Source organism: Nothobranchius furzeri, chromosome 6 (genome assembly GCF_043380555.1).
Source record: "Nothobranchius furzeri strain GRZ-AD chromosome 6, NfurGRZ-RIMD1, whole genome shotgun sequence".
NCBI classification, from domain to species: Eukaryota; Metazoa; Chordata; class Actinopteri; order Cyprinodontiformes; family Nothobranchiidae; genus Nothobranchius; species Nothobranchius furzeri.
The window spans coordinates 75,906,338-75,930,508 of NC_091746.1; the positions used below are offsets into that span (position 1 = coordinate 75,906,338).

At 42.4% G+C, this 24,171-nt stretch overlaps 1 protein-coding gene and 1 long non-coding RNA gene across 5 annotated transcripts in view; both read left to right on the top strand.

Moving 5' to 3' along the window:
• LOC107375150 (M-phase phosphoprotein 9) overlaps nucleotides 1–24,171 on the top strand; it is a 95,187-nt gene that overhangs the window by 60,828 nt on the left and 10,188 nt on the right. For all 4 annotated transcript variants that reach the window (XM_070552573.1, XM_070552575.1, XM_070552574.1 and 1 more), the window contains 3 exons: nucleotides 2,065–2,331; nucleotides 22,679–22,799; nucleotides 22,907–22,995. In XM_070552573.1, coding sequence (XP_070408674.1) covers nucleotides 2,065–2,331; nucleotides 22,679–22,799; nucleotides 22,907–22,995 — 477 coding nt within the window. The remainder of the gene's footprint in view (nucleotides 1–2,064; nucleotides 2,332–22,678; nucleotides 22,800–22,906; nucleotides 22,996–24,171) is intronic.
• On the top strand, nucleotides 2,339–9,364 carry LOC139070389 (uncharacterized). The gene is made up of 2 exons (XR_011520917.1): nucleotides 2,339–8,388; nucleotides 9,118–9,364. It is a non-coding gene; the product is annotated as an uncharacterized lncRNA (long non-coding RNA).

Consider the following 24,171-nt stretch of genomic DNA (forward strand, 5'->3'; position numbering starts at 1 on the left):
CCCTTCTGGTGGGAGAGTAGCTATGAAGTGCCTTTTTTCCCCTCCACCTGAACCAATTCCTCATGTAACCCTCTGATCTCTATTAAGGTAGTGCGACTCGGGTTGCGAATGACCACAGTCACCAATTCTTGTCATGTGTCTTGCCCATGTATGTCTGATCTCTGAATTGTGTGTGCTGAAACTAATTTCCCTCTGGTTTGATTTGATTGATTTGAAATCTGAAATTGATATGGATTGATCAGAAGTTGCTATGTGTATTGTTTATTTGAAAACTATTTACAGAGCAGCCTCAGAACTGAGATAAAATAGTTTTGATCACAATAGTAGGAACTATTACAGAACAAGTTTTCAGTAAAATCATAACATTAATATTTAAGTGCATGAATTAATACATCTGAACTCATGCAGTAGGAACTAGGAAATATGAAATACTAGAACCATTTTATTTTAGTTTGATTAAACTGATTTTTTCCTAACGTTGTTTTCCCACACACAGTTAAACAAAACAATGTTGATTGAGGTGTGTGTGAGATAGAGAGGGAGAGAGAGAGAGTTAAAATAATAATATAAAAAAACCCGGCCGTAGCGGAGGCAGTGACCGACGCAGCACGAGCCGCTTCCAGCTCTGTCTTGTCAAATGCACCACGTACGTTACGATAAAAGTAACTTTAAATATTCAACCGAAAAAGAGGCGATCTGAAGAAAACCTAGGGAGTACAGAAGAAACGTGAGCAACAGTGAAGCAAGCACAGAGAGATCGTTACTGTCTGTCTGTGTGTGTGTGTGTGTGTGTGTGTGTGTGTGTGTGTGTGTGTGTGTGTGTGTGTGTGTGTGTGTGTGTGTATGTGTATGTGTATGTGTATGTGTATGTGTATGTGTGTGTATGTGTATGTGTATGTGTGTGTATGTGTATGTGTATGTATGTATGGGCCGGACGGACTGAGCTCCCGACTGCAGTTTTGTGTGTAGGGAGGGGCGGGTGCTCTCTGTGACTGGCCAATCACAGAGCGTGAAGACAGTCAGTTACCCAATGAGGATTTTCCTTCAGCACGATTACAGATATTTACGAGTTTTACTCGTGTCATGCTCGTATTTGTCAAAAATGCTTTATCCGTACCGGATACTTGTCTGAAATGAGTATCCGGCTCATCCCTAGCTGTAACCACCCTGCCCTGCCTCCTCCTCCTTGCTGCCTGCCGGCTGTGATCACAAGCAACAACAGAGTAGTTCCCGCTGCTTCTTCGGGAAACAGCGCAAAAAAAAAAATCAATAAAACTTGGGATCTTGTAGGCGTGGCGCTGGGATTTCAGCCGCGGTGGGCCGCCATGGCTGCGCCTATGTAAGGGAAACACTGGTCTGTTATTGTAAACAGTTGTGTGTAATCTGTAAAATTTGCTGTGTGTATTTGGGTTTTACTTTTCACGATCCCTCAAAATGCTAATTAGTTAACCCACTATCAAAATAAAAGCAGAGTATCTCTGTTTTGATGAAAACTTTTTTTTTTTTAGTCATTTAACAACGGAAAATGCTTGTTTTTTTATCAGTTTTGATCAAAGCGGACCAAATATAATACAAATAATATGTTTTCAATGTTATTTAAGGAACAAACTACAGTAGGCTTGTATTTTTATATCAGGTCGTTTAACCAGAGCTAGAAACAAGCAGTATTGAGTATTGAGAAAAGGCCCAGGAGAGAGGTGTAGAAGACTGTTTCCATGTGCAGCCTGCATGAAAAACTCAGTGATTGATTGTAATCAGAAATAATCATTAAAAATGTTTTTCAGTCAACCACACCTTTAAGTTCCTGCATACCTCTCTCCTTTTGCTAAGCCAACACCAGAAACTGGACATGAGCCGGGCCGTCTACAGAAAGGGGTCAGCGTTCCTTTGTAGCAGCAGCAAAAGCCCCCGGTGCAACATATTAAGACGATTGGCAACCGGACACTACAGTCAACAAAACAACCCCGTGCATGACAACACTGCAACATTTAAAAACACACAGGTGCAGGCAGCCTGACACATTTCAGATGTAACACAAAAGAATGCTGCTTTCTGTTTCTGCAGGGCTCAGCCATCAGCGGACTACCGTGGGGTTTGTGGAGCGAAAACACAAAGAGTCAATTCAGCAGAGAACAGAGCCTAATCAGGCAGAGAGGGAGGCCCATACACCTGGTGGAATCATGGCCGGAGCCGAGCAAGGAGCAGCACAGAGTCGCGTCACAGTCGAGAGAGCTGCAGTTCTGCTGAGAGGTCAGAGGAGTTTGTCTCCAGAGGGCCGCAGATCCTCCTCCTTGCCTCCAGCGCAGTGGAACGGACCTACAGCGACACCCAGTGAGTGACCTCACAGTTCGGGCAGATGGTCTTTTTCCCTTGAGGGGCTAGTATCAGTCCTGTCTTAATACAAAGAAACATTCTGTATTATCCCCTTAGCTCTGGAAATGTTGGTTGATTTCACCCGGGAGGGAAAAGAAATATTCCCATTATTCTTTGCAGCTGAAGCATTTAAAGCAATCCTCAAATATTTAAATAGAAACTATTTTTTGTTTAATATTTCAGAAAAATGGTCAGTAACTCTGATTTTAACATGCAGGATGAACATGAAAATAGTCTCCTACACCTATCTCCTGCATAGAAGATAGAAGGTGAAACTCTAGGATTAGAAAAACCTGACATCTACGTCACACTGTAGCTTAGCATTCATGAACTCAAGACGAGAAAGGCTGTTGTTGGTTTAGCGTCCAGGAAACAGCTCTGAAGTGGTCTGGGACATGCTTGTAAGGCTAGATGAAAATGATCCTGAGCCAGGCTGAAGGAACCCCCCGACCTGATGGGACTCAGCAAGCAGCAGAAACAATAGCGTGGTGGTTCTCCGAGTAAAAAGAGCTAATGGCTTTGCTGTACAAATCAGGCTAATTTGACAATCAGCCATCAGTGGAACGGAGTGAGCGATCTTTCTCCGACTGAAATTAAGATTTTTGACAACACGATAACTGACCCAGGGTCTGTTGTGTCTACTGTTTTACACGTCCAGGGCTTTAAAAGTGTTACCGTGGTAGCAGCGAGCGCCGGCGGAGAGCTCTGGGTAACAGGAGCTAGATGTGTGAGCTGACACAGCGGCACATTTGGTCATCCTTGGTTTTCTTTTCATGGTGCTACCACGACCAATATTATTCATGACTGTGGTCGTCTCGTAGACATAATTTGCTGCTTTCCGCTTTACTTTTATCCCCGTTATCCCTTTGCTGTCCCTCACTCTGCACCGTTGTTTGAGAGAGGGTGGGACAAAGAGGCTGATCCTCTGGCTTCCTGACAGAGCACGAGGGAATTAACTGTAATAACACTACAGGTTTACATTTTTATGGACTCATGGTAAAACAAAGCAGGCATGTAAAATGCTTCGTTGTTCAGTGTTTTTGTCAGAAACACGTCCAGGCGGCCCCTCTTTGTAAAAAACAATGCAGCAAGACTCTGCATGAAAGTTTCTTACATTTGAAGTGAATTCTTACCTTTAGATTAAATCCTTGTATTATTACAGATTATAATGCTTTGATGGCATGATCAGGGACCAGTCCAGGCCCCAGGCGAACCGCAGAGCTCCTGTAAGCACGGCAGGAACCACAGGACGTCCAGACCCACACGAACCGAACCCTCAGGCAGCAGGCAGCCAAATCAGGCGATAGTGTAGAGGAGGGCTGCAAAACATATCGAATAATTATCGTCATCGCGATAACAGGACGTGCGATAGGCCCATCACAAAGCACGTCAAAAACGGCGATAAATGTTTGGTTCAAACATTTCCATCCATGTCATACATAAACTTTTTGTAAACCAGCTCTGTTTTTTACGCGGAAGTATTATTTGACCAATCAATGTAGCCCTTCTGATATGCGGCCAATCAGATGGGTCCGTTCACGTAATACGCCTGCCCCCTACGTAGACCCATAGGATGGGTGGAACGCAACACCCGAACTGAGTTAGCAGCGCCGTTCCCTTGTTTGTCATGCTGGCTCAGAGCAACAAACGCACTTTGTGCTGATGTTTCTGGATTCATCGCTGCTTTCAAACGTGAACGTGAATCCGCTCGGTGTCGTTAATCATTTTTACCGGGATGACTCCGACACGTGCCGGTGAACAAACCCCCCTTCATGTCGCTAGTGTTAGCCCCAGGCTCCGGTTAGCTTCCAGCTAAAAGGCTACAGCGCTCTCCTCCCAGTCCCACCCTGCTAAAGAGGGCCTGGAAAAGTTCCCCCACACATCAAAGTGATTTTTCATTTATGAGCTTTTTTAACCTTGTTAATCAGGATAGTTGATTTGCTGCTGCACATAAACTGTCAGTCAGAAGCTCTGCTAGCTGGTTATCTTAAGAGGAGCTAGTTCAATTTGTTAGCTTGTTATCAGAATCATAGTTGCAGTTTCATCATCTGAGCTGCTTTTTAAGATCTAGGTAAACTTGTTCAATTTGGGCTTAAAAACAAACGTTTTCACATTTTCCATGTAGTTTTTTGCCAGTTCCTCTTCTGAAAGGTAGACAATTGTTTTTCTCTTTCCCTCAGAAAATCTTAATATTCTCCTAGTTTGGCCCAGCCCAGTTCACTTCCCAGTTACAGCAACAGCCTTATATCATAACCACATAAGTGGAGAAAATGCTCGGTAGCAACGAGAGAATTTGCTGTTGCATTTAAGTGATATTAACTATTATTTAACATTTAAACTTATTTTCTGATATATTTATTTATTCAAAAACCCTGGTAAGGGATGTTTTTCTGTATTTGGAGCATCAGAAAAAGTTTTATGGTGGAGGTGATGTTTTAAAGTCACTGAGAAACTGCATGCATGCAGTTTGTTGTTTTGCTGCTAATACAGTAGCAGGTGCAGCTGCTAATACAGTAGCAGGCACAGCTGCTAATACAGGAGCAGGTGCAGCTGCTAATACAGTAGCAGGTGCAGCTGCTAGTACAGTAGCAGGTACAGCTGCTAATACAGTAGCAGGCACAGCTGCTAATACAGGAGCAGGCGCAGCTGCTAATATAGTAGCAGGTGCAGCTGCTAATGCAGTAGCAGGCGCAGCTGCTAATACAGTTGCAGGTGCAGCTGCATATTTTCGCAATAAAAATGTTATGCTGTAATGGAATTCATGCATTAGTTTTTGTTTGCTTTGAACCCAGAGCAGACGTCAGACGACATCAACACTGCATACTTTAGTATTTGTTCATTTATCGTGAGTAATATCGATATCGCAATATTAAGCACTGTTATCGAATATCGCAGGTTTTCCTAATATCGTGCAGCCCTAGTGTAGAGAGGTCCTCCCAGGAAGTGAGGACCACAGGCGAACCCAGGGGAGAAGAGCAGACACAGGCACTTCAATGTAGACACACATAGATTACGTCTGATGCAAAATAACAAACAAAAATAAAATTTGCACTATATGTGCCTACATGTGCTATGTGAAGCAGATTATGTGAACGAAGTTCAGATGATAGAAATGGATGCAGGAAGCTACGTGTACTGAAAAAATGTTGCAAAAAGAACAAAATGAACATAACCCTATAATGTATGTAAGGGAGAATCAACGCTTGGAGCAAAAATGTCATCAAAACAGATGGGCAAAATAATCTGTAGCCCATAACTGGTAATAATCAAAATAAAATTGATTATAATAGAAATGATGAAAGAAATCAGCTGTAATGAAATAATGCAGAAATATATCTGTGAACTGATCCGTTTAAATAATTAATAATATAGTTACTAGTAATATAAAGAAGATGAAACACTTAAATGTAAATCAGTGTTGTTAGTAATCAAACCTATATGTGAATATACCACAGTATGAATTAGAGATTAGTAGATAAAATGAAGCGTAAAATGGACTCAAATTAGTCCTTTAGTGTTTAAAAATTGCAAAAATTATGAAAATCACTAGGAATTGAAAAGTAAAAGAAAGTTGATTTTGGATTAAACATAACAGTCAGTGGAGTCACTCACAGTTATGAACACAGCATGACCACAACAGAGTCATCCAAGTCTGTATGTTATGTTTAGACATGAATTCTATCTACGCACGCACACACACACATACACACAACAGAACTTGTGAGACCTGAAACAGAACCGAGCGAGAGCTGATGGAAAATTCACCTCCCTTTTGAGTTGATTCGATTTTGGTCATCAGATTTATGGGTTGTAGCTAGGGCTGCACAATATATCGAAAAATTATCGTCATCGCGATAACAGGACGTGCGATAGGCCCATCGCAAAACACGGCAAAAACAGCGATAAATGTTTGGTTCAAACATTTCCATCCGTGTCATACATCAGCTTTTTGTAAACCAGCTCTGTTTTTTACGCGGAAGTATTATTTGACCAATCAAATGTAGTCCTTCTGATAAGCGGCCAATCACATGGTTCCGTTCACGTAATACGCCCGCCCCCTACATAGACCTTTTTGGAAACAGGGTATCCGTGGGTCCTTAAAAAGTCTTAAAAAGTCTTAAATTAGCTTTTCCTAATTTAAGGCCTTAAAAGTCCTTAAAAATGACAAATAATCCTTAAATCCAGTTTCCAGAGGTCTTAAATTACCAATGACCAATGGTACCAATGAAACAAGATTCTTTTATTTCTATAAAAATTTCGTGAATTTCTAGTTAGTGTTCAGCATTTTTTGTGTATGACGTTGACGTAAGCGGAACCGTACGCAGTCAGTTGGTTGTGAAAGGGGGCTATTTTTCTAGATAAGCACATTAGCTGGTTAAGCTAGTGGGAGCTTGCGCCATAGGGAAGGGCAAGTTTAATGGTAACTGGATGGCTAATCCCACGTTCGCGACGTGGTTAGCACCGGTTCCAGGCAATAGCTGGAAATTATCGCTTAAATTTAATTTTTAAAATAGCTTAAATTTGGTCAAATTGGCCTTAAAAAAGGTCTTAAAAAGTCTTAAATTTGGCTCCCTTAAATCTGCAGATACCCTGGGAAAGCAACACCCAAACAGAGTTTGCGGCGCTGTTTCCTTGTTCGTCATGCTGGCTCAGAGCAACGAACACACTTTGTGCTGATGTTTCTGGATTCAGCGCTGCTTTCAAACGTGAACGTGATTCCGCTCGGTGTCGTTAATCATTTTTATCGGACTGACTCCCGACGTGCCGGTGAACCAACCCACCTTCATGTCGCTAGTGTTAGCCCCAGGCTCTGGTTAGCTTCCAGCTAAAAGGCTACAACACTCTCCTCCCAGTCCCACCCTGCTAAAGAGGGCCTGGAAAAGTTCCCCCACACATCAAAGTGATTTTTCATTTAGGAGCTTTTATAACCTTGTTAATCAGGATAGTTGATTTGCTGCTGCACACAAACTGTCAGTCAGAAGCTCTGCTAGCCGGTTATCTTAGAGGAGCTAGTTCAATTTGTTAGCTTGTTATCAGAATCATAGTTGCAGTTTCATCATCTGAGCTGCTTTTTAAGATCTAGGTAAACTTGTTCAATTTCGGGTTAAAAACAAACGTTTTCACATATTTTCCATGTAGTTTTTTGCCAGTTCCTCTTCTGAAAGGTAGACAATTGTTTTTCTCTTTCCCTCAAAAAATCTTAATATTCTCCTAGTTTTGCCCAGCACAGTTCACTTCCCAATTACAGCAACAGCCTTATATCATAACTAGGGCTGCAACTAACGATTATTTTCATAATCTCTTAATCTGTCGATTATTTTTTCGATTAATCGGTTTGTTATTGTTTAGCTATTTAACCTATACAAGTGATGAACACATTTCAGTTAAGAAAAAGAAAAACATAAGAGAATTGTGCAGTTGACTGCAATCTATTTTATTGCACATGAACACAGTCAGCGGTGTAAAATGAGCTAAACAGTGCAAAATATCAGTCCAGAATAATTTTTTGGCATCAAAATATAAGAGGTAAATTCCATAAAAAAATAATGTAGAATCTAGAGCTGAAACAACTAATCGATTTAATCGATTATAATCGATTATTAAAATAGTTAACAACTTTTTTAGTCATCGATTAGTTGTTTAATAATCATATTTTACCGCATAAAGTCTATTTTTTACCACAATCTGACATCGGTTACAAGCTGTTAAATTTGCCGCCAGTGTGTGGCAGTAATGAGCCACTGATCTACCAGTGGAGCCGTAGAAGAAGAAATGAGCCAATGGGTGCCCTTGGTTTTCATGACGTATCACGTTACTGACGCTCATCTTGCTGTGAGAAAATGGCGGAACAAGAGGAAATACGGAAGAAAAATAGAAGCGACAAAACTGAAGAGAAACCCCGGACAAAAACCTCACGAGTATGGGAGCACATTTGAGACGAAAGCATGTGGGGGCTGATGCAGCAGAGGAAGAGCACCGCGGTCAAGTGAGCCGTCATTTGGAAGAGCCAGCCCGGTAAGTAACAGAAAATAAACAAGCTGGACTTAGTGTTTTAGCTGAGTTCGTTATAGTGGATGTTAAACATGTTTTTTTGCCGCGTCAGTCTGCGGTGTTCTACTTCTGATTGACTAGATGCAATCGTGAATCTCCTCCGTGTTGTGTATCATGCGCTTGCCAAATTTAGCACGTCTGTTTATAAGAATGTTCTCGTTAAGAGAAAAACGGCACAAACCCATAACTATGTTCCTCATTCAAAAAAGGACAACTCCGCGGAGAAAAATATACAGACAAGCTGTGTCCAGGTGAATATAACGCGGCATAGTTGTACACTTTCAATTTTTAAATACAGGAGAAATTCAGAAAAAGTCATTTTTTTACTATTAAAAGGCTGTTTTACTATCTAACGCTGTAAAACGCCTCACAACACATTTTTATCATGTTTCTTAAACAGTATTACACAAAATAAACATTTTTCACATTTCTCTGGCTAATTTAAACACTCCCGACTCAAAGTAAAAACCTCATGAGCTTCTTACTTAGAGCTTTTTAATAGTAAAAATGTTTTACTTTTTTTCTGAATATCTCCTGTTGCGGGCTATTTTGTAGAACGTAACCCTCAAAATAAATGATCACTGTATATTGTTAATTAATTCAAATAATATAATATTGATTTAGTGTTGTAGTGTGTGTGCTGCTTTATTTTATATGTGTACTTATTTCAGTCTATTTGTGTTTCTTATGCAGAAAAAAACAAGCAACGATGGACAACTACATGGGGAAGAAGACACTCACCCCCCAGCAATTCATACCACTTACAAACTCTATTCTAAACATGCTGGTAAAAGACATGAGGCCACTATCCATGGTGGAAGGAGCAGGCTTCCAGCTAATGCTAAAAATTATTCTGGACTGATATTTTGCACTGTTTAGCTCATTTTATACTGCTGACTGTGTTCATGTGCAATAAAATAGATTGCAGTCAACTGCACAATTCTCTTATGTTTTTTTGTTCTTAACTGAAATGCATCCATCACTTGTATAGGTTAAATAGCTAAACAATAACAAACCGATTAATCGATTAATCGAAAAAATAATCGACAGATTAATCGATTATGAAAATAATCGTTAGTTGCAGCCCTAGTTAGAATCTAGAATAGAGTTTGTAAGTGGTATGCATTGCTGGGGGGTGAGTGTCTTGTTCCCCATGTAGTTGTCCATCATTGCTTGTTTTTTTCTGCATAAGAAACACAAATCGACTGAAATAAGTACACATATAAAATAAAGCAGCACACACACTACAACACTAAATCAATATTATATTATTTGAATTAATTAACAATATACAGTGATCATTTATTTTGATAAAAATGTGTTGTGAGGCATTTTACAGCGTTAGATAGTAAAACAGCATTTTAATAGTAAAAAAAATGACTTTCTGAATTTCTCCTGTATTTAAAAATTGAAAGCGTACAACTATGCCGTGTTATATTCACCTGGACACAGCTCGTCTGTATATTTTTCTCCGCAGAGTTGTCCTTTTTTGAATGAGGAACATAGTTAAGGGTTTGTGCCGTTTTTCTCTTAACGAGAACATTCTTATAAACAGACGTGCTAAATTTGGCAAGCGCATGATACACAACACGGAGGAGATTCACGATTGAATCTAGTCAATCAGAAGTAGAACACCGTAGACTGACGCGGCAAAAACATCTTTAACATCCACTATAACGAACTCAGCTAAAACACTAAGTGCCAAATTTGATCTGCGTGTAGTGATGGACCACTATATTTAGCTTATTTTCTGTTACTTACCGGGCTGGCTCTTCCTCTGCTGCATCAGCCCCCACATGTTTTCGTCTCAAATGTTCACTTAGGGACGTCGTGCTTCCGTGCCATGCTAGATGGTTTTTGCATATTTTGCAGGTCACCCGTCTTTTCATGGCATCTAGAGTGAAGTGCTCCCATACTCGTGAGGTTTTTGTCCGGGATTTCTCTTCAGTTTTGTCGCTTCTATTTTTCTTCCGTATTTCTTCTTGTTCCGCCATCTCTCACAGCAAGATGCGCGTCAGTAACGTGTTGCGTCATGAAAACCGAGGGCACTTATTGGCTCGTTTCTTCTTCTACGGCTCCACTGGTAGATCAGTGGCTCATTACTGCCACACACTGGCGGCAAATTTAACAGATTGTAACCGATGTCAGATTGTGGTAAAAATAGACTTTATGCGGTAAAATGTGATTATTAAACAACTAATCGATGACTAAAAAAGTTAACTATTTTAATAATCGATTATAATCGATTAAATTGATTAGTTGTTTCAGCTCTAATCATAGCCACATAAGTGGAGAAAATGCTCAGTAGCAATGAAAGAATTTTCTGTTGCATTTAAGTGATGTTAACTATTATTTAACATTTAAACTTATTTTCTGATTTTTTTTATTTATTCAAAAACCCTGGTAAGGGATGTTTTTCTGTATTTGGAGCATCAGAAAAAGTTTTATGGTGGAGGTGATGTTTTAAAGTCACTGAGAAACTGCATGCATGCAGTTTGTTGTTTTGCTGCTAATACAGTTGCAGGTGCAGCTGCATATTTTTGCAATAAAAATGTTATGTTGTAATGGAATTCATGCATTAGTTTTTGTTTGCTTTGAACCCAGAGCAGACGTCACACGCCAGACGACATCAACACTGCATACTTTAGTATTTGTTCATTTATCGTGAGTAATATCGATATCGCAATATTAAGCACTGTTATCGAATATCGCAGGTTTTCCTAATATCGTGCAGCCCTAGTTGTAGCGTCATCCAAATTAGCGGAACTCTTGTGTAATTTGATCTGATTTCTGTGGACCCACTTATAGATGGGATCTTTGTTTCCTTCGGTGATCTTGATCTGATACACGATCGGAGAGAGTTTTTCAGTTAACAGGTATGGACCTGACCACTTCGGCAAACGTTTCTTAGCCAGTTTACCAGAGTTTGCTTTTGTGTGACTAGAATGAGAAGAAAAGATGTAGAACCAGGCCTCATCACCCACGTTGAGTTCAGAATGTGAGGCCTTCTGATCATAATAGGCCTTCCTGCCCTCAGCTGATTTCTCCAGATTTGTCTGTGCAAAAGAAATCGCTGCAGGCAGATGGTTCTTCAGGTCCTGCGAATACTGCTCGTTAGTGTAAGCCGTAGCTGCACTGGGTTGATCTGACTGATACAGCAAGTGAAGCGGCAGGGTCATTTGTCTACCTGTCATCATTTCAAACGGGGAGATGCCTGTAGACTCATGAGGAGTGGCCCGTATGGCCATAAGGAACAACGGAAGCTTCACATCCCAGTCTCTGTGATTAGAGGACACGTATTTCTTCAACATGCCGACAACAGTCTGGTTCGTTCGTTCCACCTGGCCAGAAGACAAGGGCCGGTAACCAATGTGGAAATTGGCCTTGACACCCACCATCCGCCAAAGATGTTCCAACACCCCAGAGGTGAAGTGAGTTCCCCTATCCGAGTTAACACGTTCGGGGAGACCGAACCGGGAGAAGATGTGGTTCATCAAGAAGACAGCAGTTGTCTGAGCCGTGTCTTTAGGTTTCCTCACCGGCCAAAATGGAGCCGAGTAGGTGCTGTTCCATGGTCGAATGATGCCTTTGTCCAAGAGGCTGTCAATGATTTCCTGGACCGGACCATGGGACGCCAGGGGAATCTTGTACTGATGCACAAAGGTCGGTGTCGCATGTGGCGGCGTAGGAATTCTGGCCTCATGGATAGTGGTTAGCCCACAGTCCAAGGAGTCGACCGAAAGAAAGTTCTTGTATTTTAACAGAAGTTGCAGTAGTTTGTACCGGTCAACTTCAGTGGTAAGAGCATCGGCTTGGTCCAAGACCTGTTCAATGTGATAGAAAACATCAGAGGATGGCGCTGGGAGGCTTTGAGCTCGGCAGGGAGCATGCAACTTTATCATGCTCTGGACCACCAACCGCAAAACAGTGGAGGTCAAGGTCAGGAGGCAACACAAACGGCAGGGGTTCTTCGACACCTGCCCAAAGTTCCCCCTTTTCCAGATCGATGAAAGCTTCAAAGCACTTCAAGAGGTCAACGCCGAGAATCAAATGAAGGGCACGGCGCTCACAGAGGAACGTGGGGTGCTCCAAAGTCAGAGGACCAATGGTGAAGCGGAGAAGTGACCTAGATGACAAGATCATGTCAGAAGGAGAGAAAACACCCACAGTCACTTTACAAGGAATCAGTTCTGGAGGTCGTACAACTCCCCCTGTACCCCGGCAGAGGTGGTTGAACGTAGACCGGCGCATGATTGTATAATCTGAACCAGTATCCAGGAGGGCATTGCACTGGAGCGTATGGCCCACTTGCACGCACGCCACAGGCTTACCGGCTCTCCCGTGAGACAGGAGGTGTCCCAAGAACAGTTTGGCGGACTCGACACCAGGGGGCGCCGGACCATCGTTACCTGAGGATGAATCGGTCATCAGTTCAGCTGGAGAAGAGATTTGGTCTACTTCCTGAAAATCAGAGTCAGAGGACTCGTTATCTGGCTGCAGTGTCTCTCCCACATCTGGAAGCAGATCAGCAGAAGAAAGGGTTAAAACCTTCCCAAAATAGTAATCATTCTTCATAGCCTGGACTCTGTCATCCAGTTTTTGGGTTTTCTGGTTCAAGTTGGAGAACTGCTGCTGAATGTCTCCTTTCATTTCAGTTAGAAAATCCATCAAAAGTTTATCTCTATCTACAGCCATCTTGGAGATGCCACAGAATGCTTAATTTTTTGTAAATTAAGTGTAAACTGGATTTAATAGCTTTTGTAGAAGCTGCCGGATTAAAACACGCCAGTAGATGGCGGCACTGGATTGAGGAAGGAATCTGGTCAGAGGATGGGTGCCATGAAGCTCTTCTTGTCCCCTGAAGCCTTCAAAATAAAAGGACTAGCTCGTCAGCTGTTCTTTTAGAATTAGCAGCATGAAATCACTGATAATTAAAACCACAAATTAAATCCTGGAGGGATTTTAGTGGAGACGCTGGTTCGCTGCCGCAGATTGTTGATAGAACCTGAAGAAGCTTCAGTGTTTTATCTCTGCGCTCAAACAGCTAAATGCTAAATATAGCAAAGTAAGCGTCAGGCTGTAATCAGTTGATCAGGCGTGTAGGTAATAATTCACAAGGGAATCAACCTCTTCAACACGGTATACCTTCGCAAGGTTCTCGTTTATGTCGGAAAAGCGTTTAATTAAGCGGAATTCCCGTTCCCTTCCGTGTAATGGCCTAACCCCTGGTTTCCACTGGAGCCGTCAGCAGCACGTTACTGCAGCAGCACGTCTTGCTCGCGTAAACTGCTGCTTGGCCCTTCCCACAAGACGCGAAGCAGCAGGGGAGCAGCTGTCACCGACCGAGCACGAAGTCACACGAGTGACTTCGTCAGTAAACACAACAAGCAGGAGAAAACTACAACATGGCTCCAAAAGGTTTGTGTTTTATGTTCTGTCCATTGTATAATCGCCAATACGGACCTGAAAAACAAAGGAGACCGCTAGCTAGGTGGTAACTTCTCACGGGGCCGCACATTTAGTAACTTCTCTTAAAAGTAAAGCAACCGGAAGGCAGTACGTTTCTTTATTCTGAAAATCTCGGGAGCTTCTCTCCATTTCCGCGTCCGATTTCTTGTCTTTCCTTCCCCAAAAATGTCGAAATTGACCCGTGTCAGAGGCGTAGCGCGTAGAAAATAGAACCGGCGCGTAAAGGCGGCGACATGCTGCTCCTGAGACACGGCCGACTCACGCTGCTGACGGCTCCAGTGGAAAAGGTTCTGTTGACCACAGCAGTTCCTATCAGCAGCTATGACGTGCTGCTGCAGTAACGTGCTGCTGACGGCTCCTGTGGAAAGCCGGGGTAAGACTGGCGTTGCAGCCAGGGGAAGCCTACGGGTATTAAATGCGAGCTCTGAGTCGGTCAGACGACTCGGCTTCAGGTCTCTGCCTGGCAAAATCTGGTATTAGCTTCGGAAAACGTCCGGTATCACTGCGGATACCCAGTGGACTAACCTAGGTTGATCAGACCTCGGTTAAAACTGATTAGCTCTGGTGCTAAATCAGAGATGGCTTCAGTGCTAAGTGGATTAGCGTTTCCTGTCCGTGTAACACAAGCCTACAACAGTGACAAAACCACTTTAAGATGAACACACAAATGTTACAAAATGACACTCTTACTTCTAGGAGTTTAGAGGAGTGGAAAGCAAACACTTGGTGATACAGACTTGGTAACCAAATAGGTTCTCACTTTGGCTCCTCCGGAGAGGAAGTTACGAAGAGGCACCCTTCAAAATAAATCCTTCCCTCGCCATGGGCTTGGGAGAGGAGAAGAGAGGAGCTGCACAGCTCAGCTTTTAATGGATGAGAGAAATACCACGAAGTGTAAATTGATGTGACTAGCTAAAATAAGACTGGCTGGTGACGTCATTAGGGATGGGTACCTTTGACATTTGAATCGATCCAGTACTAATTCCCGGTACCTACGAATCGATACCTGTACTTAACGGTACCAATATTCGATACTTTTGAGTGTTTAATATTTTAATTCTCTTTTATAATTAGATATATATTTTTCTCAATTTATAACCATATTTGATAAATATCACGATAAATAACATACAACTGTTTGTATTTTAACATCGTCCTTGTAGTTTTATAAGCTGATAATTCAACTGAAGCAAACATCTTTACTGTGAACTAAATTTACTGTGTATCTTCATTCCTTTTGCCGTCCTTTTTCAATTGATTTTTCCTATTGGGAAGTTAGAATTTCCGAGGAGAAAGCGAACGCACCATTAGCTGATAACAACGGTGGCAATGGAAGCTAACATATCAAGCTAACGTTATCTTTAACAGTTTATTTAACTGCTGGAGCAGATTAAAACGATGATGCCTCACACTTAAATCGTTGTCACTGGTTTCATCTTCACCCAGTCACCCGTCGCATTAAGTAAAGCCAAACTTTAGAGCACGTTCATGTTCTTCTAGTCAGAATTTCGGAGTTCCGAGGAGAAAGCGAACGCACCATTAGTGAAACGGAAGCTAACAAATCAAGCTAACATTATCTTACATTTTATTTACCTACCGGAGCAGATTAAGATGAGGATGTCTCACTTAGATCGTTGTCGCTGGTTTCATCATCACCCAGTTACCCATCACATTTAGTGAAGTGGGCCCAGGCTTTAGCGTTCATTCTTTCTACCATGCTGCTCTGTTTACAACTCGCTCACAGCGACTGATGACGTAACGCTCTTGCGCATGCACAGCTGTCTAGGCAAGTTCTCGTTGTGAAGGACGGGTACCGAAACAAGGCACCGTTTCAAATGAAGTGAATCGGTGCTCGGTCGGTACTGTGGAATTCGGTCGGTACCTTAAAAAGTACCGAATTCGGTACCCATCCCTAGACGTCATTAAATGTAGCGGAGGCAAATTTGATAATTTTATTTGTTATAACCAGGAAGATGTAATATTCTATATAAATACTTGCACAGACTTAGCAGACTTGGCATACCCCCGTTATCTCAGCAGGGCATCCAACATTAAGGACAAGTTCCATCCTGGGAACCATTTGTTTCAGCTGTTGCCATCGGGTCGTCGGTACAGATCCCAGAGGATCAGGACAAACCGCTTCAGAGACAGTTTTTTTTTCCCAGGGTTATCATGGCTGTTAACAACAAAAAGAACGTGCTAATTTGAAAGCACATGTTCTTATCTTATCTAATGTTTGCAGGTGTAGCCCTGATGGAACTACACAAGCTGCATGGTTCTAATTTTATACAATTTATGAAGGAAGGATTTGTCCAGACTGAATTTTAATTATTTTAGTGTTATGTATTTCTTTTAGAGAAGTATTTGTCCTAATTGAATTTTAATTGTGAAGTGTTATGTATTTCTTTCAACTTGCACCCGGGAGTGGCTTCCAAATTTCGTTGTACGAGTGTGTACAGTGACAATAAAGGATATTCTATTCTATTCTATTCTATTCTAAAAATATATAAAATATTAACCTGCTAGGTTCTTTATTGTAATTAATCAGAAGATTCTAGGATTTAATTCAGAAGATCTAGGTTCTTTGCTTTTTCAGTGATCAACCACACTTCGGGTTACTTCAAGAAAGAGTCAGGTTTATAAAATTAAGAATTTATTTTACAAACAATTAAAACATGACTAATTAACTAAGCATTTCCTGTGAGTGGATGTAACTAAATGTGATGAAGGAACCTGTCGGGTATTTTATATGCGCCATGGTCCTTTACCTGAAATAACACACCTTACACAAAGAGAAACAGAGGAGAGAGAGAGAAGGCCCAAACCCCCTCCGGAGCTTTCCATCATCTCTCTCCCATATTACCTCTCCTCTATTACCTTAAAGAAAGTCAAAGCACATACAGGTAATTTGGTAAATTGTAACAAACCTTAAAATGCGTTACAAAGCTTCCTTTGTAACGGGTGAGGGAAAGGCACAGAGACACACTGGAGTCAGAAGCCATTTTCCTCTCACAAAGAGCCAAAGCTTGTGGAGAGCTTTCTTTTGAAAACACACACACACCCACACATTCCTCAAACACCCTCCTTTGCCTCAGAAAACAAAAGGGATCCTTCTGATAGCATGAAACTCCCCGTCTGACTAGTTTAGCTTCAAATAATGGAACAAAACACCTCGAGCAGAAAGGAGGTTCTGAAAACATTCAAACATATTTGGGTCAGTACTTTTCCTAAAAACATCTAAACATATATGGCTGAGGTGAACTCTGCTTGATATTCAGCTTTTATCCAACATTTCCCCCTGTTCAAACAGAGTTCACCTTACACAATTATAACAATGAAGAATAACACAATCTGAGGTGATAACAAGAACATCAACCAACAATGGTTACAGAATGAAACCAACTTTATCAGGCAATATATTCATCTTCTGCAAGCTCTTCTTTTTGTCTCAGGAACCAAAGCGTTCGTCATCAGTTTGCTTACCATATTCTTCCTAAAACTAAGCAAATCATGACTAGGAAAACCATAACAGGTGCAAGAAACTTTAACACGAGCTGATACCAGTTACCAGATACCAGCCAACTCAGTCGATTCGTTGGATTTCAGGAAGTTGCTAGAGGGGGAACGTTGATGTTAATGTTAAGGGTTTGCAAGGCGTCAAGGTCACTCATCGTATCCCTCCCACTGCTGCATACTGCTGAAGAGGGCCACTACGACTGACCATCCTCTGATGGAACGCATGCGGGCTCGCCGAGGACGGCAGATAAGTAAACGATCTGCCTTAAGCTTGCAGGCAGACTCGTTTCAGACGAGTATCCGTTACGGATAACGCATTTTTGACGAATACGAGCATGAAACGAGTAAAACGAGTCATTATCTGTAATTGTGCTGAAGGAAAATCTTCATTGGGTAACTGACTGTCTTCACGCTCTGTGATTGGCCAGTCACATAGAGCACCCGCCCCTCCCTACTTACAAAACTCTCTAGCCGACCGGGAGCGCAGTCCGGTACACCGGCCGGCTCATCCACGCACACACACACAGACAGTAACGGATCGCGCTGTGATGGCTTCACTGTTTCTCACGTTTCTTCAGTTTTCCCTAGGTTTTCTTCAGCTCGCCTCTTTTTCGGTTGAATATTTAAAGTTACTTTTTCGTAACTGACATGGTGCATTTGACAAGACAGAGCTGACGTGCTGTTGTCACTACCTCCGCTCCGGTCGGGTTTTTTATTTTTTTTTAACTCCCTCTCTCTCCCTCTCACCCTCTCTCTCTCTCTCTCTCTCTCTCTCTCTCTCTCTCTCTCTCACACACACACACACACACACACACACACACACACACACACACACACGCGCACACACACACACACACATTAATCAACATTTCTTTGTTTAACTTTGTGTGGGAAAATGCCAAGAACGTTAAGAAAAAAATCAGTTTAATCAAATTAAAATAAAAAAATATATAGAAAGTTGTGTCTGGTTCTAGCATTTCATATTTCCTAGTTCCTACTGCATGAGTTCAGATGTATTAATCCATGCACTTAAATATTAATGTTCTGATTTTATTGAAAAACTTGTTCTGTAATAGTTTCTTTACTATTGTGATCAAAAATATTTAATCTCAATTCTGAGGCTGCTCTGTAAATAGTTTTCAAATAAACAATACACATATCAACTTCTGATCATTCCATATCAATTTCAGACTTAAAACAATACATTGATGTAAACCACATCCACTTCCGGTTAAACCACGCCCACTTCCGGGTTATGCCACGCCCATTCCGAGTACAGATACAGATACAGATAATTTAGTTGGTTGAACAGATACAGATACAGATACAGATAGTGGTGTACTCGCTCATCCCTAGTAGCTACCCTGTTGGTAATAAACAGCTTCCTCCTCAGGTTCATCAGTTTCTTTTTCCAGTACCTCTAAATTCATACTTTCTCATACATGCACAGACAGACAGACAAACAGACAGACAGAGTCGGCTCAAAGCTTCAGAATTATAGCTACTCAATCACACTTAGAACAGAACCTGCAGGATTCAAACATACTCAAAAACCCAGATACACGCCCCTTTATCACACACTCATACACAGATATCCACTGAAGCAAAGCTCACAGCTAAGTTTTTAACACTTTAGCACGGATTTTCACTGACACCCAATGTCTGTGATAGGACAGCCGACATCAATATGTCAGCAACGAATCACATGACCACAAAGATCTGCTTAACCAGAAGTCGCAAACCTGATCAGAAATGGGACGCAGCCCTGATACTGGATGCACAACACATTACGAATAGCACACAGCGAGGGCAAATTTGGACCGGCTTGGGATTCTTTGGCCAAATGTAGCAGTGATTTTTATGTACCTTTGTCGCACCATAACGCCGGGGACACACCGGCCGCGGAAGCGCCGCGAAGCGCCGCGAAAATGGGACCGCCTTCATTCGGCGCCCTTGTTAAGCTATTCTATAGACCACATGGGCCGCCGAAGCGCCGCGAATCGCCTCGCGCCGGCGCTCCAGCCCGCGCCGTGCAGCGATCATTTCGGCGTTGGCTCTATTTTTTTCGCGAGCCGCGGGTGAATCGCGTCAATTCTGGCAGGAAGTCAAACGTAGACATAAGAGGCAGGCCGGTAAAGTTAACAAAATAAAGCATTTCAAAATAAAATTCCGCAATAGTCAAATGTGTTCGTAATCAGACACTGCAGAAAAACCACACGAACACGCACACACATCGAACTTGTGTGCGTGTGTGACCACGTGAAGGGGTGTGTGGTTTTGGGTGTCTTTTCACCGGAGCAAACAGGACAGAGAGGCAGAAAGTCTGACGCAAGCAGTTAAGATGGATGACTTTAAATTAATTATGGAAGTTGAGAAATACAAGGAGCTGTACGACCCCCGAAAAACACGATTATTTACATACCCATTTAGGAAGAAACTGCTAGGATACAGCTGCAGAATTGGAGCGGGTTCCAAGAGATTCAACTGGCAGAAACAACTCATACCATAGGTTCACACACACACACACACACACACGCACGCACACGCGTACAAACACTCAAACGTAGAGGAAAAGAGCTGAGAAAAGGCAGAGAGGAAATGGAGGACACCAAGTGTTTAAAAGAAAAACTACAGCTGAGCTGAGGCGCGCCTTGACTGGGGCGCATCTGATCTGAACTGAGGAGCGGCGAGCAGCGGCCGAATTTCGTGAGCGATTCGCTTCTCGGCGCTTCCGCGGCCGGTGTGTCCCCGGCGTAAAATAGTTAAACAATACAATCGTCAGTGAGCTTTACATAGTGATTGCACATCCAACTCTATTACGACCCACCCCTCTCTCTCTTTCTCTATTCGTTGTGGGGTGCCTGTGTGTGCGGACACAGACTGGATTACAACCTCCCTCGCTTTCCTCTTCTCTCAAATTACTATCCGCTTTAACGTGGCTACACATCACTCTCATTGCAGTGCCGCATGCAGTTTGCCATCCTTCCTGTCAGCAGCTGAGACCGTGTGTGTCTATGCCAACTGCGGTTGGCCGCTTTAACGCAGCGCTGGTGTAACTGAGGCAAAAGGAGTCCAGGACAAAGTTCGGCGGCTCTCAGTCCAGCCATCAGCCGAGGCCCGAAACGTCTTTCGAGCGTGGATGGCAAAAAAATCACTACCAGCATAAAACCACACCGTCAACTAGTTATTAAAAATAAAGGGTGCAACTTAATTTAGGTACTCACTTGACGTTCTTCGTCCTGGTAGAGCGAGAGCCGTAGGTGGAAGCTTGCCTGTGGAGCAGCCGGCCGGAGAGCAATTCAACTGGCCGGACTTTGATGAGGAAGTGGCCATGCAGCTCCCTGAAAGGCGATCCCCCACCGGAGGGCATCTGCTTTCCCGGGTTTCAGCACCACTTACTGTTGGGTATTTTATATGCGCCATGGTCCTTTACCTGAAATAACACACCTTACACAAAGAGAAACAGAGGAGAGAGAGAGAAGGCCCAAACCCCCTCCGGAGCTTTCCATCGTCTCTCTCCCATATTACCTCTCCTCTATTACCTTAAAGAAAGTCAAAGCACATACAGGTAATTTGGTAAATTGTAACAAACCTTAAAATACGTTACAAAGCTTCCTTTGCAACGGGTGAGGGAAAGGCACAGAGACACACTGGAGTCAGAAGCCATTTTCCTCTCACAAAGAGCCAAAGCTTGTGGAGAGCTTTTATTTGACAACACACACACCCACAAATTCCTCAAACACCCTCCTTTGCCTCAGAAAACGAAATGAATCCTTCTGATAGCATGAAACTCCTCGTCTGACTAGCTTCAAATAATGGAACAAAACACCTCGAGCAGAAAGGAGGTTCTGAAAACATTCAAACGTATTTGGGTCAGTACTTTCCCTAAAAACATCTAAACATATATGGCTGAGGTGAACTCTGCTTGATATTCAGCTTTTATCCATCAGAACCTATGTGTGAATGCGATGTCAGTCAGAGCTTCCTTATCAAAGTAAGCCGAGTTCTGGTGAAAAAGTTTGGTTTGCTCTACGTTATAAAGTTCTTCTCATCAGAAGAACATCAGACGCTATCAGTCATGTCCACTTCACCCGTTGCATAGTGGATCCGAAAGTTGCAGGAGTCGGCTGACCTCTGGCACCGGAGGGCTGTAGAATACCGTGGTACCGACTCTTCAGTCCAGAAATGTCTCGGGTCACTACAGCTGGATGGAACCGTGCGTCTGGAGGACTCTTAAGGAGTCTAATATCAGCTTTGTTTCTGCAGGAACTGTTCGCTCATCAGCTTCTCAGTTGCAAAAAGGTTTTGACGACGTGTCAAAATCTTTGATGGTTAAAGAGGTTTACTACAGATGGCCGGTCTGATCGATTCTCTAGAACTAACGAATCACTCAGGATGATCCAGTTTTAAGGTTTAGATGTTATGACTTGCACAGCCAATCAGAGGCTGACAAGTTTGGAGATGTTTTACTAAGACAACTCAGAAACACGCCTTTGATATCGGATGTCCTGACTGGTAAAAAAAAAAAAAAAAAAAAGTTATGTGTTGTAGTCTAACTTAGCCGTACTTTGTTATTGTGTGAGTGCAGGTGTGAGGACCTCGTCGTCATAACATGTTGAACACGTGGCAGGTTCTAGTAGACATAAACATAACGTCCATTCAGCGAGCACAGATTCCTATACTATATTATAAGTAGTAATAAATGTTTATTTAATGATTATCTAGATTATGAGTCATGGAAGAAGTTCATATTGATTTAGGAAATCATTCTTGATTTTAGCAACTGATTGGAGCTGGAGTTGTTCCTTCTGTGGAGGCAGACTGATGGACCTTGGGAAAGAAAGTTATTGTTTATCTTTCAGACTTGCAGAGTCTGTGAGCCCCAGCTGGTATGAAGGCCGGCTCATTTAAAGAGAACACATGCAGTGTTGTGTCTCCTTTGTGACCAGATGTTGAATAGATGGTGAAAGGTCAGACTGTACCTAAACTGACCATTGCTGGAAGCTACAGGTCATTTCCTGTCACATGTACAAATGTTTCAGTACATTGTGTGAATGTTGTGCTGAAACTCCATTTGAATTTGATCACCCCTTCTGTCCTGAGTGGGAAAATCCGGAAAGCGGTGTTTGTTCCGCTAAAAGATCTTTTTTTCATGATTTTACCAGTTATCATCTTCTATCACAGCATGTTTGTAAATTATTAAACAAGTAAAAGAAAACTGTGTTTGTTCACTTTTTAAACTGAGGATGTCTTCCTGTCTTCCATCCAGCTAAGAGAGAGACGTTGCTCGGGCCTTTGTCTGCCAAGTCCAGCCCCAAACGCTGCCCTTCTGAGAACTTCTCCACAGCCTTTGGTCACTTGATGCCTCGAGAGGAGTACCTGCTCCATGCGTGAGGAAGATCTAATCTTATTTAACTCTTACTATGAAAAGAAATCAATTTTATAATTGGTAAAGGCAGCTTGCTGTTAATTCAAAGTCTCGGTGTCCTACCTCTAGACACGATGGACCAGTTGACAAGAGACGCCATTCGTTCCACAGCAGCAGTCCCAGGAAGAGACTCCAGTTCACGTCAGCAGACAGCAACGGTAACAGCCCGTTTAACCTCTGTGCTGAACAACTGTTTTCTATCACTTTAACTTACATCCTGCTGCTTTGTTCTTTGTTCTGAACTGTTGGTTTGAGGTGTAAAACAAGACTGCGTTCATAGACCTTCTCTCTATGTAAAACCACTAAAAAGTGACTACAATGTTCATTATGTCCTCTTTTTAAGTATTAAACGAGGTTCTTTTAGCTTCAAACATGAAGGTGTTTCGAGTTACCTTTACATGTTTCGACCTTTGTCTGCGGTCTTCACCAGAAATGTCACAGGTGTTTGTGTGATGCGTCTAACGTATACAGAACGTATACAAAGGGCCATGAAAAAACAACAAATCAGCACAACTGTCTAACCTCACATGAAACTCAGACAGCTACTAGTACACCCCAAGGACAAAATAGAACCAGACAAGAAATGTAATGTAATCTACGAAATACCCTGCATGTCGTGCAATAAAACATACATACATAGGGGAAACTGGCAGAACATATGACGCAAGAAGAAAAGAGCACCAGAAGGAACGTGAGAAGGAAACAACAGAAAGACTCACAAGGACAACCAAAAAAAGCAGAGGAGCAAACCCTCAAGTCAGCCATCTCAGATCATTGCAAACGAAATAATCACATCATGGACTGGGATCAAGGGAAAATTATCAACATGGAGAACAACCGGTTCAAACGTTGGGTCAGGGGGTCAATAGAAATAAGGAAACGTGAGCATTGGAACATGAACAGAGACGAGGGGGCCTATCAGCTGTCTCGCACCTAGGATTCCCTTCTCCAAAGACCAGCCAGCGGAGGTTGGCGTGGCTGACCCGGTGGATCTGACAGGTTCGGGTTGGTCGCGCCCACCAGAAGAACCGCTGCTACAGACGCGTAACTCTTAACACCTGTGACACTTCTGATGAAGACCGCAGACAACGGTCGAAACATGTAAAGGTAACTCAAAAAACCTTCATGTGCGAAGCTGAAAGAACCTCGTTTAATATAAAAAGTGGCTGTTTTTGATTATTAATTTTGAAGAAGTTGAATTTTCTTATTCATGAAAATCATATCTATAAGTTTTACCGTTGGGTGACAGAAAAATGGTCAAAGGTTCAAATCCCTGCTGCTGCATTTCTGCATGGAGTTGGCGTTCTCCTCGTGCATACATGGGTTTTCTCCAA